The sequence below is a fragment of the Monodon monoceros genome, unplaced genomic scaffold (genome assembly GCF_005190385.1).
Source record: "Monodon monoceros isolate NGI ecotype Baffin Bay Population unplaced genomic scaffold, NGI_Narwhal_1 Super_Scaffold_4, whole genome shotgun sequence".
In the NCBI taxonomy this organism is placed as follows: Eukaryota; Metazoa; Chordata; class Mammalia; order Artiodactyla; family Monodontidae; genus Monodon; species Monodon monoceros.
Window position 1 is genome coordinate 37189262 of NW_021703781.1, and position 23506 is coordinate 37212767.

Below are 23506 nucleotides of genomic sequence, written 5' to 3' on the forward strand. Positions count from 1 at the left end.
AGGCAGTCTGTGATTTGGTGGATTGAGAGGAAGGAGAAAGTCAAAATTTTCTTGGTGGCCAGCTTTCTTTAAGGAGAGCCTTGGTGGAATGGAATCAGCTCTTCCTCAAAGGAGCTTTTAAATGAGCCACCAGTGCCTTTGTACTTCCTTCTGATCAAAGAATTTTGCCTACATCTCAACCTTCTCTGATCTTCACCATGGTTATTGCATGGTGTGTGAACTGAAAATGAGAATATAGATAATTTAAAAAATACACGTTAAGATCATCTCTTCCATTTGTAATAGCTTTTTTATTTAACTCATTTGATTTAGAGCAAGGCTGAGTGGATTCAGGGAAGGTTACTTTATTATTTTTAAAACTCAAATTTACATTTGGAACATTTGCTTTTTTTAGAAGTTTATAGTGTGGAATATTATTGTATTTGTTTGCTAGGGCTACCATAGCGAAGTACCACAGACACAGACTGGGTGGTTTAAACAACAGGAATTTATTTCCTCACAGTTCTAGAGGCTAGAAGTCCAAGAACAAGGTGTCAGCAGGTTTGGTTTTTCCTGTGGACCCTTTTGCTTAATGTGTAGATAGGTGGTATCTTCTCCCTGCATCTTCTGTGTATATCTGTGTCCTAATTTCCTCTTCTTCTAAGGACACCATTCATATTGGATTAGGGCCCAGCTTTAATGGCCTCACTGTAACATAGTTACAATGTTAAAGATTCCCACCTCCAAATGTAGTGGCATCGTGAGTAATGGGAGTTAGGACTTCAACATATAAATTGGGGATGGGAGGTTAACAATTCAGTCTGTAACAATTGTGTATCAGGGAGGTCAATTTAAAAGCAGAAAGAACAGGTAGAATTACAGGAAGAAATGAAGAGAACATAAATGAAGGCATTGACAGTAGAAATGGAGATGGGATTTGAGATTGAGAGACATTAGGGAGGAAGAATTTGTTTTTAAGACTTTGTGGCTTGAAGGTGGAGGAGTGTGAGACGGAGGAGGCTGGCAGGACTCTCAGATTTCTCTAACCCAGGAGGACAAACAGGCTTGAGGGAGTAGGTGTGAGCTGTGCAGTATCCCTGCAGAGTACCCAGCACTTTGCAGCCAGACAGCCTGGGTGGGGTCATCTGTCCTGCTTTCCCCTTCCACATCTTATAGCAGCTCCTCATCGCATGGACCACATGGTGTACAACTGAACACGCAGCTTCTTGCTTCTGAACCTACACTTGAATGCTTCTTAAGATACTGCTGCCGTCTTATTTTTACAGTTAGTTCCAAATTCCTGTTCTTTTCTTGTTAATAAATTCCTTTAGGGCAAGGACTATCGTTTTATTCATCTTTGCCAAATTCTCCAGTATCTCATAGCTGGCCTGGTGCATAATAGTTTGTGCACAGCAAATTCTAGTTGAGGGAATGATTTGTTAGTAGGATTGTTATGTTCAATTACTTGTTTGCCCATTTTAATCAAAGCTTGATACTTAACACCTGTTTGTTTTTTTGCAGCATGAGAAGACTTTGGGACATTCCATGAGTCATTCAAGTAACATTTCTAAGGTAGAGTGCTACTGAAATATGTTATTTTTGTAGCTTGGGGTTTTTATATTCTTATACCTGGCATGTGTTTACACTCTTCTCTTTTAAAGACATAAAGTTATCAGTTCATTACTTTAATCCGCTCTGGGACCATGTGAGGTATATAGCAGTTATATTTTTCTAGTGAGGCAATTCTAGATTTGTGTTGGGGGGAGTGACTGATAGGAGAAAACCCCATTTCTTCCGGTAGAAATTGTTTACTTTCAGGTAAAAGAAATCTCAGAGAGTCACCAGAGAATCTGTCACCTCAATTAGGAATGCATTTGCCTGATGGTAATAAAAAAACAACTCTACTGACTTAAATAACTATAGATTTCTGTTGTTCTGATGACAAGATGTCTGGAGGTGGATGGTTCAGGGCTGACGCAGTGCTCACAGATGTTGTCGGGGATCTAGGCTCCTTCCGCTTTCTTTGTGCCACCTTCCTTGGCACGTTGTCATCCTCATGTTTGCTCTCAAGGTGGGAGCTGGACCTCCAGGCACCCTGGCTGTGGTCTGTCAGCTGAGAGTGACCCTTTTCAACAGGAAGGCAAAAGTGTTCCCAGAAACGCCCCTCAGCTGCCTGACTTCTGCTTACATCTCACTGGCCAGAACTGGATCATAAGACCCCCGCCAACTGGAACGTGGCTAGGAAAAGGAGGGCAGAGGGGTGAATCGGCAGCCAACAGCACCTGATACACCTGTGGGGTAGTCACTTGAGTAGCCTGCCGGGAGCACATCAGATGCTAGGGGTGACCCCGGAGCCAGCAGATGGTGTCTCCCATGCTGTGAGCTTGCTCCCATGCACTGCTCATCTCTCAGCCTAGACACGGGCTCTAGCCAACCCGTTGTCCATACAGGTGTGTCTATGAAGGTTCCTTGCAAAGATGGATTTTCTCTCGCATCATGTCTGTGTCAGATCCTGACAGGAAGATCTGAATAGTGTGGCAAAACCTATTCTGCTGTCTCAGGCCTCTTAATTTCTCTAAAATAAACAGTGACATTATATGCCAAATGTTTTTTATTCACATCACTCTATAGTATACTTTTGAATTAAAAGTAGAATGTAGAAAAGCCTTTGAGACGTCAGTCATCTGTTCTTAGGCATACTCGTGATCTAGTCATGTCATTCTGCCGCTGAATTTTGCATGAAAAGAAAAGTCCACAGTGCTTAGTGTGCCTAAAGGCCATTTACAGAGTGCTTCTTGGTTCACCGCTGACCTGACCTTCCCCCAGACCAGTGGAGGGTAGCTTCAGCCGCCTCATATAAATACCTTTCACCAAATACTCTCTGCTGTTCCAACCTCCTTTTCTTTTCTTTTGCTGTCCCTTCAGCCAGGAATGCTGGAGCTATAGAACTGTGTAGTGGTAGGTCATTACTGCCTGAGTAAAATGGCCAGTTTTGCCCTACTACTTTTTGAAGGAGCTGTCCAACATATAAGCATAGAGAAAAGTAAGAAGGCATAGATCTAAATGGCCTGTCTGGTTAAGTTGAATTAAACATTTTAAAAGCACACAGTAGCACTCATTGCCTTGCTCCAATGGCTAAGAGCAGTTCTGAAGGATGTTATTATCCTGTACCTCAGATATATGTTTCTTGTTTGTTTATGGTTTTAGTAAGATTTTATTTGAAGGAAAGTTTCCTCCTATAGTTAAAAAAGTTTGTAAACTCATGGCTTACAATGTCTAGAGGAACGTTTGTTGGGCTTGTCACAGGCCTGGAGCATGGGCCTTCTGAGTTGCTCTGTGAGGGTGTTAGAGGGTTAGGTGGACAAGGGTTTCTAGCCATGTGACTTTGAGGAAGGATACTCCTCTGAACTTTAATTTCTTGATGAGTAAAATTAGGGTAATTATACAACCTTCAGGCTTGCTCTGAGACTTAGGGATAATGTTGGCAAGGAGCCATGGGACAGCTTCCTCATTGCAATGAGTCAGTAAACTGACTCTCGTCAAACTTGGTTGAACCCTGGTGATCTTAGGTTGATTGGGTCAGGATAGTCCTTGATGGTAGCTATTATTATGTCATTACTGATCAAAGACAGAACCATAGGCAGACTTCGTTTTATGGCATTTCACTTTATTGTACTTTTCAAATACTGCGCTTTTTACAAACTGAAGGTTTGTGGCAACCTTGCATTGAGCAAGCCTGTCGGCACCATTTTTCCGACAGCATGTGCTCTCTTCTTGTCTCTGTCATGTTCTGGTAATTCACTAAACCTTTCAGACTTTCTCATGAGTAGTGTAACTGCTGTGGTGTCTGTGATCAGTGGCTGATGCACTAGCACGGCTTGCTGAAGCCTCAGACGATGGCCAGCAGTTTTTAACAGTATCTTTAAATTAAGGCATGCACTTTCTTTTTAGTTATAATGTTACTTCACAGTTAATGGAGTACAGTATAGTGTACACGTAACTTTTATGTGCACTGGGAAACCAGAAAATTTGTGTGACTGGCTTTATTGCGATACTTGCTTTATTGCAATGCTCTGGAACTGAACTCACAGTATCTCTGAAGTATGCCTGTATATGCTTTAAGATAAATATCACCTGGGGGTGAAAATTAAGAAGTCTAATCAAAACTCTGGCTTTTTTCCTTTTTTCCTTCTTGCACACATTTTTATTGTGTGTTCTCTGTGCCAGGCACTGAGCTCTAGGTGCTAGCATAAAATGATGAGCAAAACAAACAAGGCCGCTGACATGGAGCTTTCCTGTAGGCAGGGTTGGAATTTTCTGAAAAAGAAGTTTTAGCTCCACACTTCCACACTCTTAGAAACAGGGGTACTGTGAAAGCCTCAAAGCTTTCAGAGCAGAAAGCAGATTTGGGTCTATTGCATTTCCACAGCAGGAGTTCCTGCACACTCAACTGGGATCAAAAGAAAACCTCAAGAGTGGGGAGTCTTGTGTGCTCACACCACTGACTTCCCAGTGATCCCCTCAGCATGAAATTTTGTTGTAAAATGTGAGCCTCCTTAAGTATGTTAGGCATGAACCAGTTAAATGGGGCTGCAGAACAGAGGGCAGGACTGCTGTGCAAGATAACTAGTTTTTTTTTGTTTTTTTTTTGTTTTGCAGTACGCGGTCCTCTCACTGTTGTGGCCTCTCCCGTTGCAGAGCACAGGCTCTGGACGCGCAGGCTCAGCGGCCATGGCTCACGGGCCCAGCCGCTTCGCGGCATGTGGGATCTTCCCAGACCGGGGCACAAACCCGTGTCCCCTGCAGCAGCAGGCGGACTCTCAACCACTGCACCACCAGGGGAGCCCAAGATAACTAGTTTTTGAGAATGCAGTTCTTCCTTGTATTTATAAAATGGGCCTGTTGTTTGAAGCTACTTTTAGGCCAAGATATGTAAAACACTTATCTTCAGTGTAGCAAACATACTTAAGCAGATGCTTCATACCCTCGAGATGGAAGATACAAAGAAAGTTCAGACCATGGACATGTTTTATGCTACCTGAGATCTCTGCTGTCTTGTCAAGAGACTTTTCCTGCCACCTCAGCCTCTAGCTGGATTTCAGGCTAGTTTGTGCTCACATTAGTCAGTCACCTGCAGTCTGCATCATGCTCCTGTTAAAAAACTAGTACAAAATGTTCTTTCGATGTGTCGCCTAAACTCTTATTCTATCACCCACCACTGGTCCTGATTCTGCCCTTTGTGAACTAGAGCTCTGACAGACAAGGGGATTTGGGAGGCTGTGTGGTGCAGAGAGGGGAAGGGCTAGAGGTAGGGTCTCTGCTGTAGGAGTGATGTTCAGCCCCTGGCTGACAGGTGGCCTTCACTCCCAGGGTGACTTGGAACACGGGCTGGTGGGGGGAATGCAGCGAGATACTGACACAGCCTTCGGGGGACTTGGGTGGTCACGGAGGCTGCTCCTGGAAGCCCTGCCATGTTAGGGTGAGATGACGTGACTCCCTGTCCAGGGGTGTTGTACCACCACTGCCCACCACCTGCAAGCTGTCTCATCACTCGGCATAAAGTATCCTCAGTTGTAACGTATACAGGGAGGCCCAGTGCAGCGTTTAGGAGTATTGCATGAGTTCAGATTTTGTCCAACACTTAACTGTGTGCAAGACATTATGCTTTGAATGCTGAACTAAACAGAGAAGAGAGGAATAAGCAGAGCGCCATAAAATACCCGCAGACAGAATTATTATGAAGGTGAAAGAAAAGGGGCTAAGGTACAGAATTATGAGGAACCGAAGTTAAAAGGGCTGCTCGGAGAAGGTATGGCTGAGGAGGGGATACTTAAAGCAGGACATAAAAGGTAAAAAGGAGCTGGCCAGAATGGGGTTAAACTGTAGTAGAAAACTGGTTTGTCACCTTCTTGGGAAATCCAGTTCTTTAGGTAAAGATGAAAGGCAGGTATTTGCAGCCTTGGTCACTGGGAGTGATGGCTGTCATGGCCACCCAGTTGCAAGGTACCTGTAAACCCTGGGGCTGTGTTGGTTGGGACCATTCCAGTGAGGACCACTGTACTTTGACCTAAAACCCTTTAGAGGAAGGTTAGAATTCCCTGAGGCGGCTTAAACTCACTCTGTCCAAATAGAATTTTTTAAGATAAAAGGAATTGGCCTAGGCCAGGTTCACTGAGGGGGCTGGGCTTTCTTGAGCCTCTGCTGATACCTCTCAAGGGAGCCTTATGTGCGGGAAAGGGCAGCACACAGACATGGCGTTAGTTTACTGAGAATGCTGAGGGAAGCATTCTTATTCAACCTGGGGAATTGGATTTGGTCCAGGTGACACAATTTCTTGAACAAGTTCATGATTGGCAGCACTTACCACAGGGTGATGGCAGTGGTAGGCTAGACATCCGTCATGAAGCCTGGAGCATGGGTGCCCTCCTCCCTGCAGCCAAGCAGGTTCACTAAGCTCCAGCAGTTGCTGAAGAGTGGTACCTGGCAGAATATTTTAGAGCTCTGCATAATTTTATTCAGATACCATGAACATTATGTGCCTGCCTCTGGTTAATCAAGTATTCCTGGGTAGAAGTCAGATTGGACATGTTTAACGAGCACTTAAAATTATTGCTGTTCTGTTGTTTGGCAAGCAAATCTCAATGAATTTGAGCATTGACTCTCCTGGAGCTCTTGAATATTTTCTAGTTAATGTTGCCATTAGGTAGGAATGAGATACAGCAGAATGTCACATGTCAGATGTAAATACAGCCTTAGGATGGTGGCTTGCTGGCCACACACCTTGGTGTGATTGTCAAGACCAAGGCCTGCTTCTCTCTGTTTCTGAATACAGAGTTAACCAGTGACAGACTTAGGTTACTCAGACCTATGGGTTAAGTATAAGGCGAATGTGCCTTTCTTAATTTATACTGAAGAAAACAACTATCCCAAAGACAAAAGACTTATTTTCATGCAGTAGAAACAAGGAGAATGAATTGGTGGAGTTGAATGGCATCAAGTGGTAACAGCCTGCTTCACGTGTGTCATGAACACCACATAGCTTCACTCTGGGTCCTGATGGAGCTCCATGGTCAGTGTCTTGCTATTTGGCTCCCCTCTTATAAAGATTGACTGACCATATTTTCTTTTCTTTTTTTTTAGCCTTCTGACTGGTTACAGTTTAATTTTTGGCTGAAACTCTAGACCAGCAGTTTTCAGTTTGCTTTTGGATCTCCTGGCAGGGAGAGAGAGAAGGTTAAAACCGGTTTCATAATAATAAGAAGACATTATTTGCTTTTATTGCTCTCATTCTCTCACAGGTGTACAGTGGAATTTCCAGAGACTGAGTGGCATGCAAGGTGGCATCTTCTCTCTGACACTAATGGAATGTGTGCTGGTGGTCTTGTGTTTTAAAAATTTCTAATATTTGGTTGATGTAACCCACATAAACATAAGAATGAAGCTCTTTGGGGGCCTCCGTTTTTTTAGCGTGTTAAGGGGTCCTGAGACCAACAAGTTTGAGAACCTCTGTTTTAGACATATTAAAAGAGACACAGTTACTCCAGAGTGTCCTTGTTTTATTTATTCAACAAGTGTTCATTGAACACCTCCTGTGTGCTAGGCACTGTGCGAGGCTGAACAGCAGCAGCTTCCTGGTGAACATATTGTTCCAGTAACATCTTTTTATAAACCTTGACAAGTGCCAGGAAAGAAATGAACAGAGTACAAGGACAATGAATAATAGGGGTGAAAAGCCCTTTTTGAGGAGAAACCTGAGGAACAGCCAGTTGTGCTGGGTGGGGTGTGGGAGCATCCCCAGGAGGAGCAAGAGGTTGTGGAGTGCTCGGTGACCAATGCCGAGTCGCAGAGCAGAGAGGGAGGCTGGACTTGGGGCGTTGGGGCCAGCAAAGGGGTTTCAAGCAGGTCTCTGAATATTCTTTTAGATTGTGGGTCGGGGAGGGCGTGTGCTTAAAGAGGTAACTGATTTCATTTGTCATCTAACACATTTGGCTTTAGAGGAAGAGCCTTAACATTAAGTTTGGGGTCATCTTTCTTATCTCCTGTGTTCCTTGTCAGTCGCATTCTCCCAGGCCAAAGGTTCACCCGCCAGGTGAGTAGCCTGGGCAGAAACTTTTTTCATCCCAGTGAGTGGACAGTGGTTGCCTCTGTTGGAATGGGGGCATTTCATCACAGATATACCTGCAGGTTTACTCTGTAGACGATCAAGCAGTAGTAGTCCACCTGGAAACCTTCTTCTCAGTGGAGACATTCGAAGAATGGTGTATGTCACATTTCTACATCTCTGACTTTATTTGCTCCTCATAGTAGCCCTGTGGATTATTGACCTGATTTTTAAATGATTAAATTCCTGCTCCAAGTGGTGTGCTCTTGGGAGGTGGTGTGCTTAGTGGAGTGACCCAGGAACACACACAGACTGAGGACTTTGGAGTCAAAAACCAGTGCTTTTGCTACCACCTCAGAATTTTCTCAAAGAATGACTGGAAATAAAAATGCATTTCAGGGCTTCCCTGATGGCGCAGTGGTTGAGAGTCCGCCTGCCGATGCAGGGAACACGGGTTCGTGCCCTGGTCCGGGAGGATCCCATATGCTGCGGAGCGGCTGGGCCCGTGAGCCGTGACCGCTGAGCCTGCGCGTCTGGAGCCTGTGCTCCGCAATGGGAGAGGCCACAACAGTGAGAGGCCCGCGTACCACAAAAAAAAAAAAAAAAAAAAAAAAGCATTTCAGTTCTATTTGAAAAGTTAAATATTTAGGGACTTCCCTGGTGGCGCAGTAGTTAAGAATCCGCCTGCCCATACAGGGGACACGGGTTCGAGCCCTGGTCCGCGAGGATCCCACATGCCACGGAGCAGCTAAGCCCATGCGCCACAACTACTGAGCCTTTGTACCTAGAGCCTGCGCTCCGCAACAAGAGAAGCCACCGCAATGAGAAGCCCATGCACCGCGGCGAAGAGTAGCCCCCGCTCGCCGCAAGTAGAGAAAGCCCACACGCAGCAATGAAGACCCAATGCAACCAAGAAATAAATAAATAACATAAATTTATTTTTAAAAATTTATTTAAAAAAATTAAATATTTAAAAGAAGTCTGTAGTAGTAAAAGGGTCCTTTTGATTACTAAATAACTCAGAAACCCAGCCCTTTCACCATGGTATTTCTGGTGGTTTAGGGGCCTTTATATGGTTACACTTACAGTTTCTGGGAATGTGAAGCCATCTTTGCTCAGAAATCATTGTCTTCAATGTAATTTATTGAAAACAAGTTATGTTTGCAATATTCCCAACAGTAGCTTAAAGACCTGCTTTGTAAGATGAGCCATGAGAAAGTCCCTTCAGCTGTTGTCTTCCCTGTAGCAGTGCTGTGACATAGGCCCCTCCTTATGCTGGGGGCATATTATTATTCACATAATTCCAACTCTCTCTAAAAGGGCACCGAAGAAAAGAATTCAGTGTTACTGCTACTTGCTAGACAAAGCTGAGAGTCATTTATAATGGAAATCATTTTAGAATTCAGTGGTTTTTATTGTACACTCTCCTCCATGAATTCTGTATTGTACGTATTTTATATTGACTTTTTTAGCGGGCAGTTTCAGTTATTTGCTATTGTGAAAGCTTGTTCTTGGCCCAGCCCTTCATCAGGCGTCAACATGTGTGTATCAGAGCAGCCACAGAACTGGCCTCTCCTCTTTAATTGTAGATCATTTTGGAAGTTGAATACAACTGGGTGTTTGTTTTTAGAAATCAGATTCTCTCTTAATGAAGCATTTCTTTTCACAGAGGAAATTCTGCACTAAGCAGAAGGTTTGCTGAAACGCAGTCTCAGTCTGTACATTGCAGTGTCTAAACACCAAGTGAGACTCTATTTGGCTTTATTATATGAAGTCAGGCCTGCTGAGCAGCAGTAAGGACCCAATCACTCTCTCTCGGTTTGGGGACAGGAGCACGGTAGCATTTAGTAACCTCCTGAGCAGAAAGTAAAGGTAAGCAGAATTTCTAAAATGGCCCCCCAAAGATGTCCCACCCTGATGCCCAGAGCCTGTCACTATGATGAGACATTGCTGTTGAGATCATTGTATTAATGGAATCACATGAGCTCTTAAAGACAGAGAGCTTTCTCTGGCTGGCGGCAGAGATTGGAAGCAAGAGTGGGCTTGAAGATGGGGAGGGATGGATGGGGAATGCAGGCAGCCCCTGGCTGACAACCAGCAAGTAAACAGGTCCTCAGTCCTAAACCTGCGAGGAACTGCCTTCTGCCAGCAACCTGAATGAACGTGGAAGTGCATTCTTCCCCAGAGCCTCCACAAAGAAGGGAGACCCTGAGCAGAGGGTCCTATCACGCTGTCTGTCACATGATACATTTATGGTTTTGAGCCACTAAGTTTGTGGTAATTCGTTAACATGGTAATAAAAATCTAATACAGGTGGCAAATGCCATCTTTGTAGAGGAAAAACCTCTCTCTTGATAGCTGTCAGAGCCCTTCACTTTCAAAATCTCTGTGCTGACGATGTAACATGCTTTCTTTTTTTTTTTTAAGATTCTTTTTTGATGTGGACTATCTTTAAAGTCTTTATTGAATTTGTTACAATATTGCTTCTGTTTTATGTTTTGGGATTGTTTTGGTGGCGAGGCATGTGGAATCTTAGCTCCCTGACCAGGGATCGAACCCTCAACCCCTGCATTGGAGGAGAAGTCTTAACCACTGGACCACCAGGGGAGTCCCTAACATGCTTTCTTGATTTAGCCACCTTCTTTTACTTATTTTGATATTTTTGTTTGTTACGTTTTTTTGGTAGAAATACAGTAGTGCAATGACTTTCAAATTATGTTGACCATAATCCTTTGTAAGAAATAGTGTTTACATTGAAACTCAGCTCATTGATACACACAACTGAAAGAAAAAGTTCCCCCAAAGACTTAATCATCATGTCAGATGCACTTTGACATCTATTTTATTTCATTGTTAAAAATGTAGGGCATGACCCATGAAATCAATTTCTTTACCAGTTTTTCCAGAATTGGAAAATCATTACAGTTGGTTGTGCAGTTTTATTGTACTTCTTAGACTTTCAGTCTCATGTTACTTTAAAAATAAATTTGTATTTAGGAAATACCTGTTCATGGTTAAGGGGTATCAGGTTGGAAAGGGTCTTCATGAAAAGTCCGTGTCCCTCCTGCCCGGGGTCCCTGCTCTCCTTCCCTGTTTCACAGGAAACCACTGTTGGGAGCCACTGACAGATAGTCTGCACGTGCCAGCATGCATGGTGTGGCTCTCCTCTCTGCCTGCTCCCTCCATATACCCCTTACTGCACATAATGAGCTTTCCCTTCTGCTAATGATTGCCCACGTTCCTTTCTATCGTTGTACCAGTATTAATCAGATACGAGCCCACGGGCAATGAGGTTATGCCAACCCTTTGCTCCCCCAAACAGTTTTGTACAAACCTCTTCCTGCATATGTGTGAGGATGAATTCCTAAAAGAGTTGCTGGGACAAAGTGCACGTGCATTTGTAATTCTCAGCGAAATTGCCATCTTAGGAGGGAGGTTTACCAGGTTGCTTTCCCACCAGCGATGTGTAAGCATGCTTGTTACCCCGTACTTTTGCCAACACGGGTATTTGATTTTTTTTAAACGCTTTGTTGTTGATGACGATGGTATTTCTGACTGGAGCTTTAGTTTGTGTTTCTTGTTGTGAGAGAGGTCAAGCATCTTCTGATGCTTTAAGAGCCATCTGTATTTCCTTTCCCATTTTTTGATTAAGTCATTGATTTGATAAATCTAATTTGAGGTCCGTTGTAAACACGAGCCCTCTTTGCATCTTGCCCTCCTTCTCTAGTCCTTCCTCAAGTTCCTTCTGGCTTAAAAGCAAACAAGCCCAACCAGACCATTTCTTGTGGCCCCATACTTGTTGATGAAGATCAGATGGGCTGATTCACTCTTGTTAGGGAGCAAAATGTTTTAAATGTAGCTTTGCTGGTAAATGAAAAAGGGCCCAGTGGGGTTTCGCAATAGGGGAGGAGGAGGAAGTGGCTGAGAGGGAGGTTGGAAAGTAACGTAGTGGAGGGAGCAAGGGAAGGAAGTGAAGCAAAAAGCAGGCGGGGAAGGGTAGGGTTATGGAAGGTACAGCTGGTGTCCTGCAGGGAGGAAGTCCCCTCCAGTGTCAAATTGGTAAGTTCCTGCCACAGACTGAGAACTCTGCTTGGTGAGTCTGTTATGACAGGCCTCCCAATAGCAGTAAGTTCTCTTAAAGGGAAACAGAGGTGGGGGCATGCCAGCTTCTACCAGGGATACATGGAAAGTTTTCTATTCCTTATATGTTTTTGGCAGTCTTGATAAAATAATTTAAAACAGTGGGTTGATAGGAAAGGCAACCATTAAGTGACTTGAGGACAGCAAAACAAACATGTCATTCCTAAGAAATAAAAGCAACTGGGATTTAGGCCTAGACAGAATCCAGAGGTTTGTTTTGACATAATTGATGACAACATCTTAAAAAGAGGGGATTTTTATGAAAATTTTTTTGTAATGAGATTGCTTTACATTCTTTTTCATGACCGGAAGGTCTCTTGTTTGAGAACCAACAAAGGACTTCAGGAACAGAGGGCTTAAGTTTTCTCAACACATATGAATTTTCTCGTTATGAACAGTTACACCTTTTGTCAGTAACTGTGGAGTCCTGTGTGGTCTGATCCTCGTGGAGGGGAGAGGGTGTTCTCTGGCTTTGTGCGGGGGGCATAGAGTCTCCTTTTCCCTTGAGCCAGCACAGCCTCCTGAATGTCACCCTGCCCTCTGCTCTCAGGAGGAGCTGGGGAGCTGTTGGCCCGAGCCTCTGAGAGGGGACTGCCAGCCCCTTGACTTGTCTTGACCTCCCTGGTTGGACCCTGGAACTGTGTTTGCAGCTCTTGGCTTCATTTTGTCGTTGCCATTGTTGATCAGGCCAGTCTTTTAAATCCTCCTTGGTAGGTTGACAGATTTTACTCAGCCTGATACCAGCAACAAGTTAAGCTCTCTAAAGTTGCTGTCACTGTGCTTTGATGATCATTCTGTGCGGGGACTGGTCCTGAACTCTCAGCATGTACTCCTCTTTAGCTGGTGACAGAAGGAACCTCTACGGGGACTGTGATGGCCCCGTGAATCTTGCTCATTTTCTCGCTCTTAAGGAGAAGGAGCCTGGGTAAGGCATTTGTTGGTTTGTATGTATGTAAAACAACAGTAAGTAGATTTTAAAATTTCCCTTGTAACCTCATGATCTAAGAAGAAGGGAGACTTTTGCTCTGTTATTGGGAGGCCTGTTGAGGCTTGGATATTACCTGCTGAAAGTGTCTTGTGATGTTCTTTGTGGGATCAGAGAGGATGAAGTGAGGGCAGGAGCACAGATAGAGGATGCCGAGGCTGTTCCTGTTTCCCAAACAGAGCGGGGGCTTGGGGCTGCCGCCATCCTGCAGGCCTGCCAGTCTGCTGCAAGTACAGACACGACTCTGTGTGAGTCCCCGTGACACACCTGAGACAGGAAACTCATGGGGAAGGGATCACAGATGTCAAGTGTGTGGATAGTCCGGCTGCTTCCTCGGTGCAGGTTTTGTTCTGCTCCAAGTCTCTGCCTCCTACCACTGAGCCTTGCCAGCACAGATGTGTGCTAATGTGATCGTTACCCCGGACTTCCCGTTCTCACATGAATTACTTGAGGTTCAGAACGGGAGTGAGAGGCCATTTTGTCTTGGTTTCAGCTTCCCATCTGAGACCTGCCTCCTTTCAAAGACACTGATCCTGGGAGGGCCTCATTCTCCAGATACGACCCCACTTTCCTTTCACAGGGTTTGCTTTCCCTTCAGAATACAGGAAAGTACACGTGGTTTCAAGAGGCTCCTGTCCTTAGAATGTAACAGGGAGGGAGATAACTAGGTATTGCCCCCGTCTTCTTGGTGAGCAGTGTACTTTTCCCTTGCTCACGTGGGGAGGGCGGTTCCTTCTGTACCTCAGTCCAAGCGACTAAGCTTGACCCAGCAACCTAGAGGATGGAGAGCTGACCTCTTAGCAGTGAGGGACAAGGACGTGAACCTACATTCCTGTCCTCCCTTCCTCCCAGGTCTACTTGGGGAGGCGTGGTGACGACGCTTACTTTTCTACACCATGACCAGCTTGTGGCCTTGCCTACAGGTGCTGAACAGAGCTGCTGGTCACCCTCACAAGTTAGAGAAGGGAGCAAGAAGTTCAAGAAGGCTCCCCATCTCAGAGTGGGGCTAGGGCTGAACATCAGAGAGCAGGCTGACTGTAGGAGCTGGGGACGTTAGTGTGGCTCTCCTCAGCCTGCCTCCGTGCAGCGACTAGCAGTAAAGGCCCTGTGTGCTCACCGCAGGAGAATAGACAGAGGAGCCCGTGGTGGCTGCCTGGAGGAGGGCACAGGAGAAAGCAGAGGTAGCTCGTGCAGTGGGAACATAGCAGCATAATATTGAGACCGCCGCCCCCCCCACACACACAATTTGTTTTAGAAAGAATCGTGACCACGTAGTGCAAGGTTATTGGAGGGATGTCATTTTCGTGGCTCCAAATAAACTTTAGATTCTTAAGAAATTTGACCAGCAGTGCTTTTATGGAGAATATACGCAACGTCCATGTGCACATTCAGCTAGAAGGTAAGTGTGGATTCTTTGGTGACTCAGAAGGTGTGCTCATTGAGTAATGCTGCATCGTTCTAGCACACACATGTAGCACGATACCATGTAGCCTCTTGGATCGAGCTTCTTTAGGTTGAGCTGGGTTTACAGTGATGTATCATCCCCATGCTGGGCAGCAAGAGTAGCCGTCCAGTGGGCACCTCAGTCAGAGTGCCGGTTCTGTCTGGCTCTTCCCAGGCTGGTGTATTCGCTGGAGAGGCGGCAAGGTGGGGGGAGCTGTCCTGGTGGCTGATTCAAGTCTGTGGTCCCACAGCTGGAGTGCCAGGATGAGAGTACATCCTGGGGGTGACACTGAGCAAGCGTGGAGCCAGGTGGTCTCTCCAGAATCAAGAAGCAGGGCTGAGGGCCACTGGAGTGGGCCTGGGGAGGGCAGGGAGGAGATGTCAGCTTGCTCTTGATAACAGACCCACAGTACTGTCTCCCTGTGGCCCTTGAGTTGTCCCTCAGGATAACTGTCCTAGGCGGGGAAGAACACACAGGGTGCTGTGAGGGCCGTGGAATCTCAGGAGTCAGTCTTGATGAGGCCTGGCAAGGGCCCCACAGAGGCTGGAGTGGGAGGCTGGGGGACCGTCGAGTAGTGGTCATGCACCCTCAGCCCAGCTGTGCTCCCTGATCCTATTTCTCTCCTCCACTTCTCTTCCCATCGTGGTACTTCCTCACCCTCCCAGACTTTTCTCTAATTTTGGCTTGTTCACGACCCCTCAGAGCCCCTGCTCTATCTCATGACCTCTTGCTATACTTCCTTCCACGTTTACATGTTCTTGATAATTTTCTCAATACAGAATCCCAAGATTAGGACTCGGGAGCATTCTGTGCTCAGCCCCCTCCTGGGCCTGGGGTTGAGCTCTGGGTTGGTGGCCCTGTGCTCAGGTAGTCTCCCTTTTGTATAAAGAGCGCTGGCAGGGTAGTGAGGGTTCGTGGACCAACTGCCAGGTGGTGAGGGAGGAGTGGCTCTCACATTCTGCCAGCGTCAACGAGGATGATCCCAGGTACCAGGTTAAAGAGTGCTGGGTGGGGGAAGCAGAGCTGGCAGGGAAGGTGCCTCATGTTTCTTTTGCATTTGCGTGTACTTACGGTGCTTGGTTTCTTGATTTATGTATGAACTAATTAAGTTTAGATGCTTAGAAGATAAATGACCACTGAATATACAGAAGGTTGATGGGGCTGTTCCAGAGTCTCAAATATTTCTTGGCTACACTTTACCTTCATCTGAGAAAAGAAGAGTGCTGCTTGGTTTGTTCTTACCTTGGCTCGTAGGGACCTAATACGTGCTATTCACTGAGCAATGGGCAGCGGCAGACCCAGTGCCATTCACAAGGAGGTGGTGTTTGCAGTCCCCTGGCTTTCCCTGAAAACTGACTGGAGGTGTGTTGTTGCAGGCTGGGGGCTCTTCAGTGGCATCCGCTCCAGTGTCCGCCTTCTCTCGCACTTCTGTCACGCCCTCCAATCAGGACATCTGCAGGTAATGCTCTGCTTCACATGCTACGGTGGTTCATGTGCATCTCAGGAATGAGCGTTCATGTCTGCAGGTTCTTGATTCTCCGTATGCCTCTGCTCTAAACAATCAACCTGGTATTATGTGCTGTTTGCTCACCAGGTACCGCGCAAGTCTCATTTCTTCACTTTGATGCCTATTTTCTTTTAAAGTTGTTTTTACTTTCTGTGCTTTTATTCCACTGCTCTCTGCATGCAGTTCCAGTGCAGTGTTTTCTGAGTGTTGTCACCACAGTCCCGTGCAGTCTGCTGTTGTCTTGAAGGCTCCTCCCTGCCAGAGTTCTCTGACACAAGGGCTCACTGTGACAGTTGTCTGTCAAGACACAGTGCAGGCATCAAAGAGAAATTCCCATGGCTCAGAGTGGGTCCAGGCCTTGAAGCCTGCTAAGAGTACCAAAGCCAGAAGAACACTGAAGCTCTCAAAATCCCTGAATGATGTGGGTGAGAAGGCCCCGGATGCTTTGGAAAGTTTTGACTATGTGGAGAGGACTTGCTCTGAAGGGAAACTGATACTCCCTCAAGACCCGTGTCTCAGTATTAACAGGCTCCACCAGAAAGAAAAAAAGAACACTGAATCGCAAACCTCTTGGCAGTTTCAAACATTCTTGTGTTTCATCCCTTTCCGCCAATCGTTCAGCGGCCTCAGAGGTGGGAGCCGGCAAGGACCCGCACGTCCTGCTTCTGGACGAGAAGGCAGATGGCGAGGCCGTGTCCAGAAGCCGGCGGCTGCTCCGGTACCTGTTCTCGCTGTCACACGGCTTGAGCACCAGCAGCCTGCACTGGTTCCACGAGCTGGAGAGCTGCACTGCCGGCCCGCACCCCGCCAAGTCCTCCAGCGGGCTGGCTGGGAGCGCGGGCTTCTTCTCCGACGAAACGGGAGATGATGACGTCTTTGAGGACAGCGCATCCACAAAACCGAAGAGCAGGGTCCTGCGGGCGCCCCTCTGCTCGGTGGAAAAGGACAGTGACCTGGATGGTCCTTCCCCTCTCTCTGAAAAGGGCCCCCCCATCTCTCCCGTGTCCACATCAGGGGATGTCTGCAGGTTGGTTTGCCAAGAACCACCATTCTGGCCCTCTCTGCTCCCCACACCTCCGTGGCCTCATCTTGCTTTAATATGTGAAGTTTCAGGAAAATGAATAGGCAGTTGTACACAATTATGGATTAATAGTTTTCTCCAGAATAGATTATTGGTATCATTTGAAAAACCAATTTTTATGACATGGGTCCCAAGATAGTTTCATAGATGATAAAAGAGGAAGAAGCTACACATATTAAAGGCCAAGCTGACTCTTCTCAACTAAAAATAAGTAGCTTTTGCATAAGGAAAGCGGAAGAAAAAATAGTATCTCCAGTCTTCCAGCTTGATGGTCTAGATATTAAGCATTGGCTTCCCCTCTCGACCTCGTTTTTACCCCTCGCTCCACCTGCGACACGGTGTGCATGGGGAAGGGCTGCTCTTCAGCAGCTCCTTCCTTCCTTTTAACTTGGATGCAGCCACCTCTGCCCAGGTCCTAACTCCACTTTTATCTTCCCGGGTGCAGCATCCTTGTCAGGCCTCCAAAAGCTTTCAGAATTCACTTTTGCCGCTACTCTTAGGCCTTCCCCATTCTAACCTTTCCCCAGTGGCCCCTCCTCAGGATCAGCTCTTATCATTTCTTTTAACAATTGGATCAGAAACCCCTCTCACAGAAACAAACAGCCGAGAGCCTGGCCTGGGCCAGAACCCAGTTCCTTTCAGGCCAGGTGTCCCTACCTGCTCTCCAGCTGCTGGAAAAGACCTTTCTGTTTCTCAAAAGTCTGTTAAGTTCCTTGAGGTTAGTAGCTACGTCCTGTTGCATGCACCCTTAGAAATAATGAATGATTTAAATTTCTCACTTATTGCTATGAGTGATCCTGAAAAAAGAAATGAAATTGCAGCATCTTATAATGGTTTTTCAGGTCCAGGAGAAGCACTGTGATTTCTCTGTTTACTCTCTGAGAGAGGACAGAAATATGTAGTTGTGGTGTGTGAAGGTGAGGTCAGTGATTATAGCTAGCAAGCAAAGTTCATCATCTTTTCAAGTCACTGGTATTTTTGAAAGGTAGAGTGCTGGTTTTGTTTTACACAGAAATTTTACCTCTGATTATTTTAATGTCATGTAAGTTCTGGAAGATGTTTCCTTAAATTCGTCTTTTTAGTGAAGTTCCTAAGTCTTACCCAAAATGACTGCTTTGTCATTTCTTATATCATTTTTTCCTCTCTGATGCCAAAAGCCACCCAGACTTCCCATGTTGGTGCGGTAAGCTAGAAATTTTTAGTTTGTAGTAATTGTTTTCATTTGTGTTTGTATGTTTTCGTGCTTACAGTCATTTTGTGATGTTTGTTTCGGAACGTTTTCCTTGGGGGGACTGACCTTCCACTGAAGCGTCATCTTCCCTGTCGTGTGGCCCTCCTTGTAATGACTGGCTTTCCTTCTGCCACAGGATCTGTCACTGTGAAGGGGATGACGAGAGCCCTCTGATCACACCCTGCCACTGCACAGGGAGCCTCCACTTTGTGCACCAGACCTGCCTGCAGCAGTGGATCAAGAGCTCCGACACACGCTGCTGTGAGCTGTGCAAGTACGAGTTCATCATGGAGACCAAGCTGAAGCCTCTGAGAAAAGTATGTGCGAGGCCACCCTCGGAAGTACTTTAGCTTCACTGAGATGAGCACCCAGAAGAATTAGCACCTGGGACTGGGTGGAGCCACAGTTGGCTTGTGTTCACTCCTTTAAGAAGTTGGGGCTGGTGTGTACATTCATGTTTTTGGTACTGATTTCCAAGTCCCTCCTCTCAGGAAGAAGCTCTTTCTGTCCATTCAGTCATATGATGTTTTCTTTTTCCTTAAAACTAAGACTGCCTGCTTGTCTGTATCAGTCACTTGGCCCTTGACCACAGACTGTTTTGTGACATCTTAGTCAGCGTTAAACTTTGTATGTATTAACTCTTCAGGCTTTGCCTCTAATTAGGTCCATATAGTGGAGATTAGTATCTCTCTCCAGCACAAAGAACAGCATAACATGGTAAATTTATTTCTGTATACCTGTGACAGGTGTTTCCTAGATGGGAAGTGGGGGCAGATGGGAAAAGAAAGGAACCACAGGCATTACATGCAACACAGCTCTCTTCAGGTCCCATGTCCGTGCTTCCTCTGAAAGGAGCCTCATCCGGTGCTCCCCTCCTGTGTAAACACTGGCCGTTCAATGTGTCTGTGTGCCCAGAATATGGAGAGGTTTTGTTTGGAAGAATAAAAGGTTTGTTCTTATCTCAAAAGTCATAAATTTCAAGGGGAATTACATAATCAGGTAACAGCACCAACATGCCAATTCAATGCTAACTTCTGAGGTGATCACTCGTATCAGATATTCAGAGAAGGAAGTACTCACTGTGGGTCGGAGCTCTGGGGAAGCAGAGCGGTGGTAGCATCATAGAATGTTTGGTGTTGAAGCAGCTCTTGGAAGATCAGTAGGATTTAGAGGGGAAGTGAAAGGACTCTAGAGAGGTCAGATTGTCTCTGGAGAAGAGCAGCCACCGCAAAGGTAGGGTGAGCATTTCAGGGGAGTGTGAAAGGCTTGAACTGAATGTGTCTTAGAAAATCAGGGGGACATTTTAGGAGGGAAGCCAGATGAAGATACTGTGTCACACCATAGCAGAAAGACATCTGGATGCTAGGGAAGGCAGGCGCAAACTACTTAAAAAATGTTTTGTCCCATAAAAGCCTCATTGTTTTTTTGGGTACCTACTCTATGCTGATTCTTCAAGTGAGTCTTACGGCACTTTGACCAATATAGATAGTCCATGAAGGCTCTACTTTCAGTTTATCCTGCATAGAACCACCTGGAAAGGTTGTGAATAGGGCTGGCAGAGGATATGCAGTGTTTACACTTGTTCTTTTTCTCTACCTCTATGTGTTTTCTTCTGATTTGGAAACCAGTAAATGAAAAAGAAAATCTGGCTATTTGGAGTAAATTAATGAGCTCCTAGAGGAGATGGGACTGGCACAGACTGCTTGTACCAGGAACTCTTAGCATCGATTTCACAGTGTTGCTGCCCATGTAGCAGAGGACCAAAGAGTGAGCGCCCTCCACCATCACCTTCACGACATAGTGTGACCCATCTGCTAGTGTGTTGTGGTGTCATCAACCCCCTTCTTCCCCTCACTCATGCCAGTCAGCAAGTCACGGAAACTTAAAGTGTGCCACCTGGGTCTTGGGCCAATGTGCTGTTTTCATCAGGACCAAAACCATAAAGTCTTGTATCAAAGCCACTGAATGCCTGCTTTGCCAGAATAAGCAGCCAGGGGATTGCTGGTGGTGGTTCATAGCTCATCTTGATCCCAGCTTCTCTTCATTGCCTAGAAAGTTGGATGTGGACAGAACACCAGTGCCTGGTACCTGGTTGACGCCACATGGTTTAAAGGGAGCGACTCTGAGTGTTTGGGGCAATTCATCTAGCTTGGGAAAGGGGGAGGGAGGAGGGAAGCCAGTCTTAACCATCAACAAAGCTCTCACCCCATCGTAGCGCTTTACGCCCATGAGCCTGAGCCTCACGCTCTGTGCGTTGTCTTTCCAGTGGGAGAAGCTGCAGATGACCGCCAGCGAGCGCAGGAAGATCATGTGCTCTGTGACGTTCCACATCATTGCCATCACCTGTGTGGTCTGGTCCTTGTACGTGCTCATCGACCGCACTGCTGAGGAGATCAAGCAGGGGCAGGCAACAGGTATGTGCTCAGAATGAAAGGTGCACCCAGGAGATCCTGGATGGCACAGTGGGTCTTAGGATTGGGGTGTTATTCCAGGTTGATTTTCAAATCAGACCTCAAATGTCTGGGCTTCTGGAAGGAGGCATCAGTCATGAGGCACTACGCATCCTTTTTGGATGTTTCTTTTGCTGTGGTGGTAGTTTTTAAAACCCAGTCAGGAGAGATCAAATCATGGAGAGAGAGAATCTCCATGAGTGCCCCCTGGAGGAGCAGGATAAAAGGGAGTGGACATGCTCTTCCACTCCTCCTCCAGCGAAGCAAGATTCGATAAGTTAAGAGTCCATGGTTATGGGAAGTTCAGAAATTGTGTTCTATTTACTTCACATCTTAAATAAGGTCGGCTGATAGGCTAACTGGGTTTTTTCCCTTCCAGGAATCCTAGAGTGGCCCTTTTGGACTAAATTGGTGGTTGTGGCCATCGGCTTTACTGGTGGACTTCTTTTTATGTACGTTCAGTGCAAAGTGTATGTACAATTATGGAAGAGACTCAAGGCTTATAACAGAGTAATCTATGTCCAAAACTGTCCAGAAACAAGCAAAAAGAATATTTTTGAAAAATCTGCACTAACAGAGCCCAACTTTGAAAATAAAGATGGACGTGGAATCTGTCATTCCGACACAAACTCTTCCTGTTGCACAGAACCTGAAGACACTGGAGCAGAGATCGTTCACATCTGATGATGTGGAGGGTGTGTAGTTCTCCTGGACATCTGCGAACAGCTGAAGGAAATTGTTTACTGCCAATTGTGTACATTTTCTTATGTCGTTTAATAGCATAGACGGGGCAGGTGACTATTTTTAATGGCTTCTCTTTTTCTAAACCCTCCTTAGTGACTCCCCTGGAAAATCCTCACGTCAGCTGTGCACGGCTGGGTTCTGCTTCCGCCAGCGTGTCTACAGGAAGGGAAGTTGGAAGAGCCCGTAACACCGTGATGGGGCGCTGGCTGGGTTCTGGCCTGTAGTCTTGAGCAGAATGAGAGAATAAGATGCCAAACCTGAGGTTAGAGCAGGAGCTGGTAGCGCCTGGGCCCTGATGCGCCTCTTCCAGTTGGCAGGTCCCCCCACCGGCCCTCTGGAGTGGAGTGTTGGGAACATCTAGCCATGAGGAGAGGCTTCCCCCTCACCAAGCAGAGCGCGGGGAGGCCGCCACTGACAGTTCCCGAGCAGACGGACCGTGGTGCTCTGTGCGTGGTGGTGAGTGATTCACTAAGCAAAGCAAAGCACTTTACAAAAAGAGAATCTGTATTTTGTAATATGTGTGTCCCGTGGGATTGACATTTAAAAGGACGTCTCATTTAGAAACCTTCCCTTCATGACCCTGATTATCTCTTTCACATTATAATAGATCTAAAACCCTTTTTGCCTTATATATGCTAAGAAATGTGACATCTACTCTGCATAAGTCCATAAAAGGGACTTGTGACTCTAAAGCAGGACAAACAGTTCTGAGGCTTTTTCATAACACCTTGTGGGAATTAATGGATGCTAAATGGCAATTCGAGCATAATTTCTGTGGTTTTGAGCCTGTTTTGTGACAAGTCTTCATGTCATAGGGCTGCCCTGAATGTTTCTTTTTTTTTTTTTGGTCAGCCCGGAAGAAGGGTTCATGAGATCTAAATGAAAAGAAGCGAGTAATTAGAACAAAACTGAATATTTAAAAACTACTCCTTTAAAGACAAACCTCTCCAGTTTGTGCTGGCTTCACACTGATGGAGTAGGCATTGCATCGCCCTGGTCTGGGGCATGCATGCTGCAGGTGCTCCTGGGTGCCTGCCACTCAGCCAGCCCCTGCTCCTGGCACATTCTGTGGACACTGCCCAGGGCAGAGATGCAGACGGGCTGGCTCTGGGGTGAGGGCCAGGAGTGAGCAGCAAACTGCCCTGGTCCACTGTGTCCCTGCTCCCAGCCACTCCCCTGCCCATTTGTCGCCTTAACTGGACTGAACAGAGAGGATCCTTTAGGGGCCCCTGGCCCTGCTATCAGTCCATTCTGTCATCAGGGATTATCTCCTGTACCATTTTTCATAAAACAAAACCAAAATTACTACCATCAAATGGCCTTTGTCCTTTTAAAAAGGTCTGCTTAAAATTCTGTTTCTGAAGACCAGTTTCATCATGCCAGGCAAACAAGAGTCAACTCCAGGAAAACAGGCCAGGGGAGTCTGCAGCGTAAGTTAGGTCTGCCCGGATGCTTACTCTCCAGGAAGCACCGCAGATGAGCATCTGGGGGGAGATGCCTGGGGGTCCTGCCCTCCATCCTCCGAGCCTTAGTTGCTTCATCCAGCTGTTAAGAGGAGGAAGCAAACAGAAGATGATTCCTTTCCATTTCAGTGTAGAAGCCCCATGGTTTGTTTTGAAAGCCAGGAGGAGGCTGAAGGATCTTTAAGCTCTGGAGGAGGGCTTTGCCCCGCCGTGGCTTCTCTGGTCTGGCAGCTGCTGTCCAGTTGTAGCCCATCCCTGGAAATAGGTCACCCGGCCCTCTCTGTCTCCCAGGGCATGTCCAGCCCGTGCCTGTGCTCACTGTGCCCCAAAGTGCAATTACCTACACCCCTTCTCAGCCTGGGGACACCAAGCAGCTACAGA

The 23506-nt window shown here is 46.3% G+C and overlaps 1 protein-coding gene across 1 annotated transcript in view; it reads left to right on the forward strand.

Moving 5' to 3' along the window:
- Window positions 1-21654, forward strand: part of MARCH8 (membrane associated ring-CH-type finger 8) — a 101023-nt gene extending 79369 nt beyond the window's left edge. Inside the window, 8 exon segments of the mRNA XM_029245309.1 lie at window positions 1501-1551; window positions 15205-15226; window positions 16042-16108; window positions 16340-16700; window positions 16702-17183; window positions 18605-18785; window positions 20735-20882; window positions 21298-21654. Of these exon segments, the coding sequence (XP_029101142.1) occupies window positions 1501-1551; window positions 15205-15226; window positions 16042-16108; window positions 16340-16700; window positions 16702-17183; window positions 18605-18785; window positions 20735-20882; window positions 21298-21602 (1617 nt within the window). The 3' untranslated portion in view covers window positions 21603-21654.
- Window positions 21655-23506: the final 1852 nt, after the last annotated feature.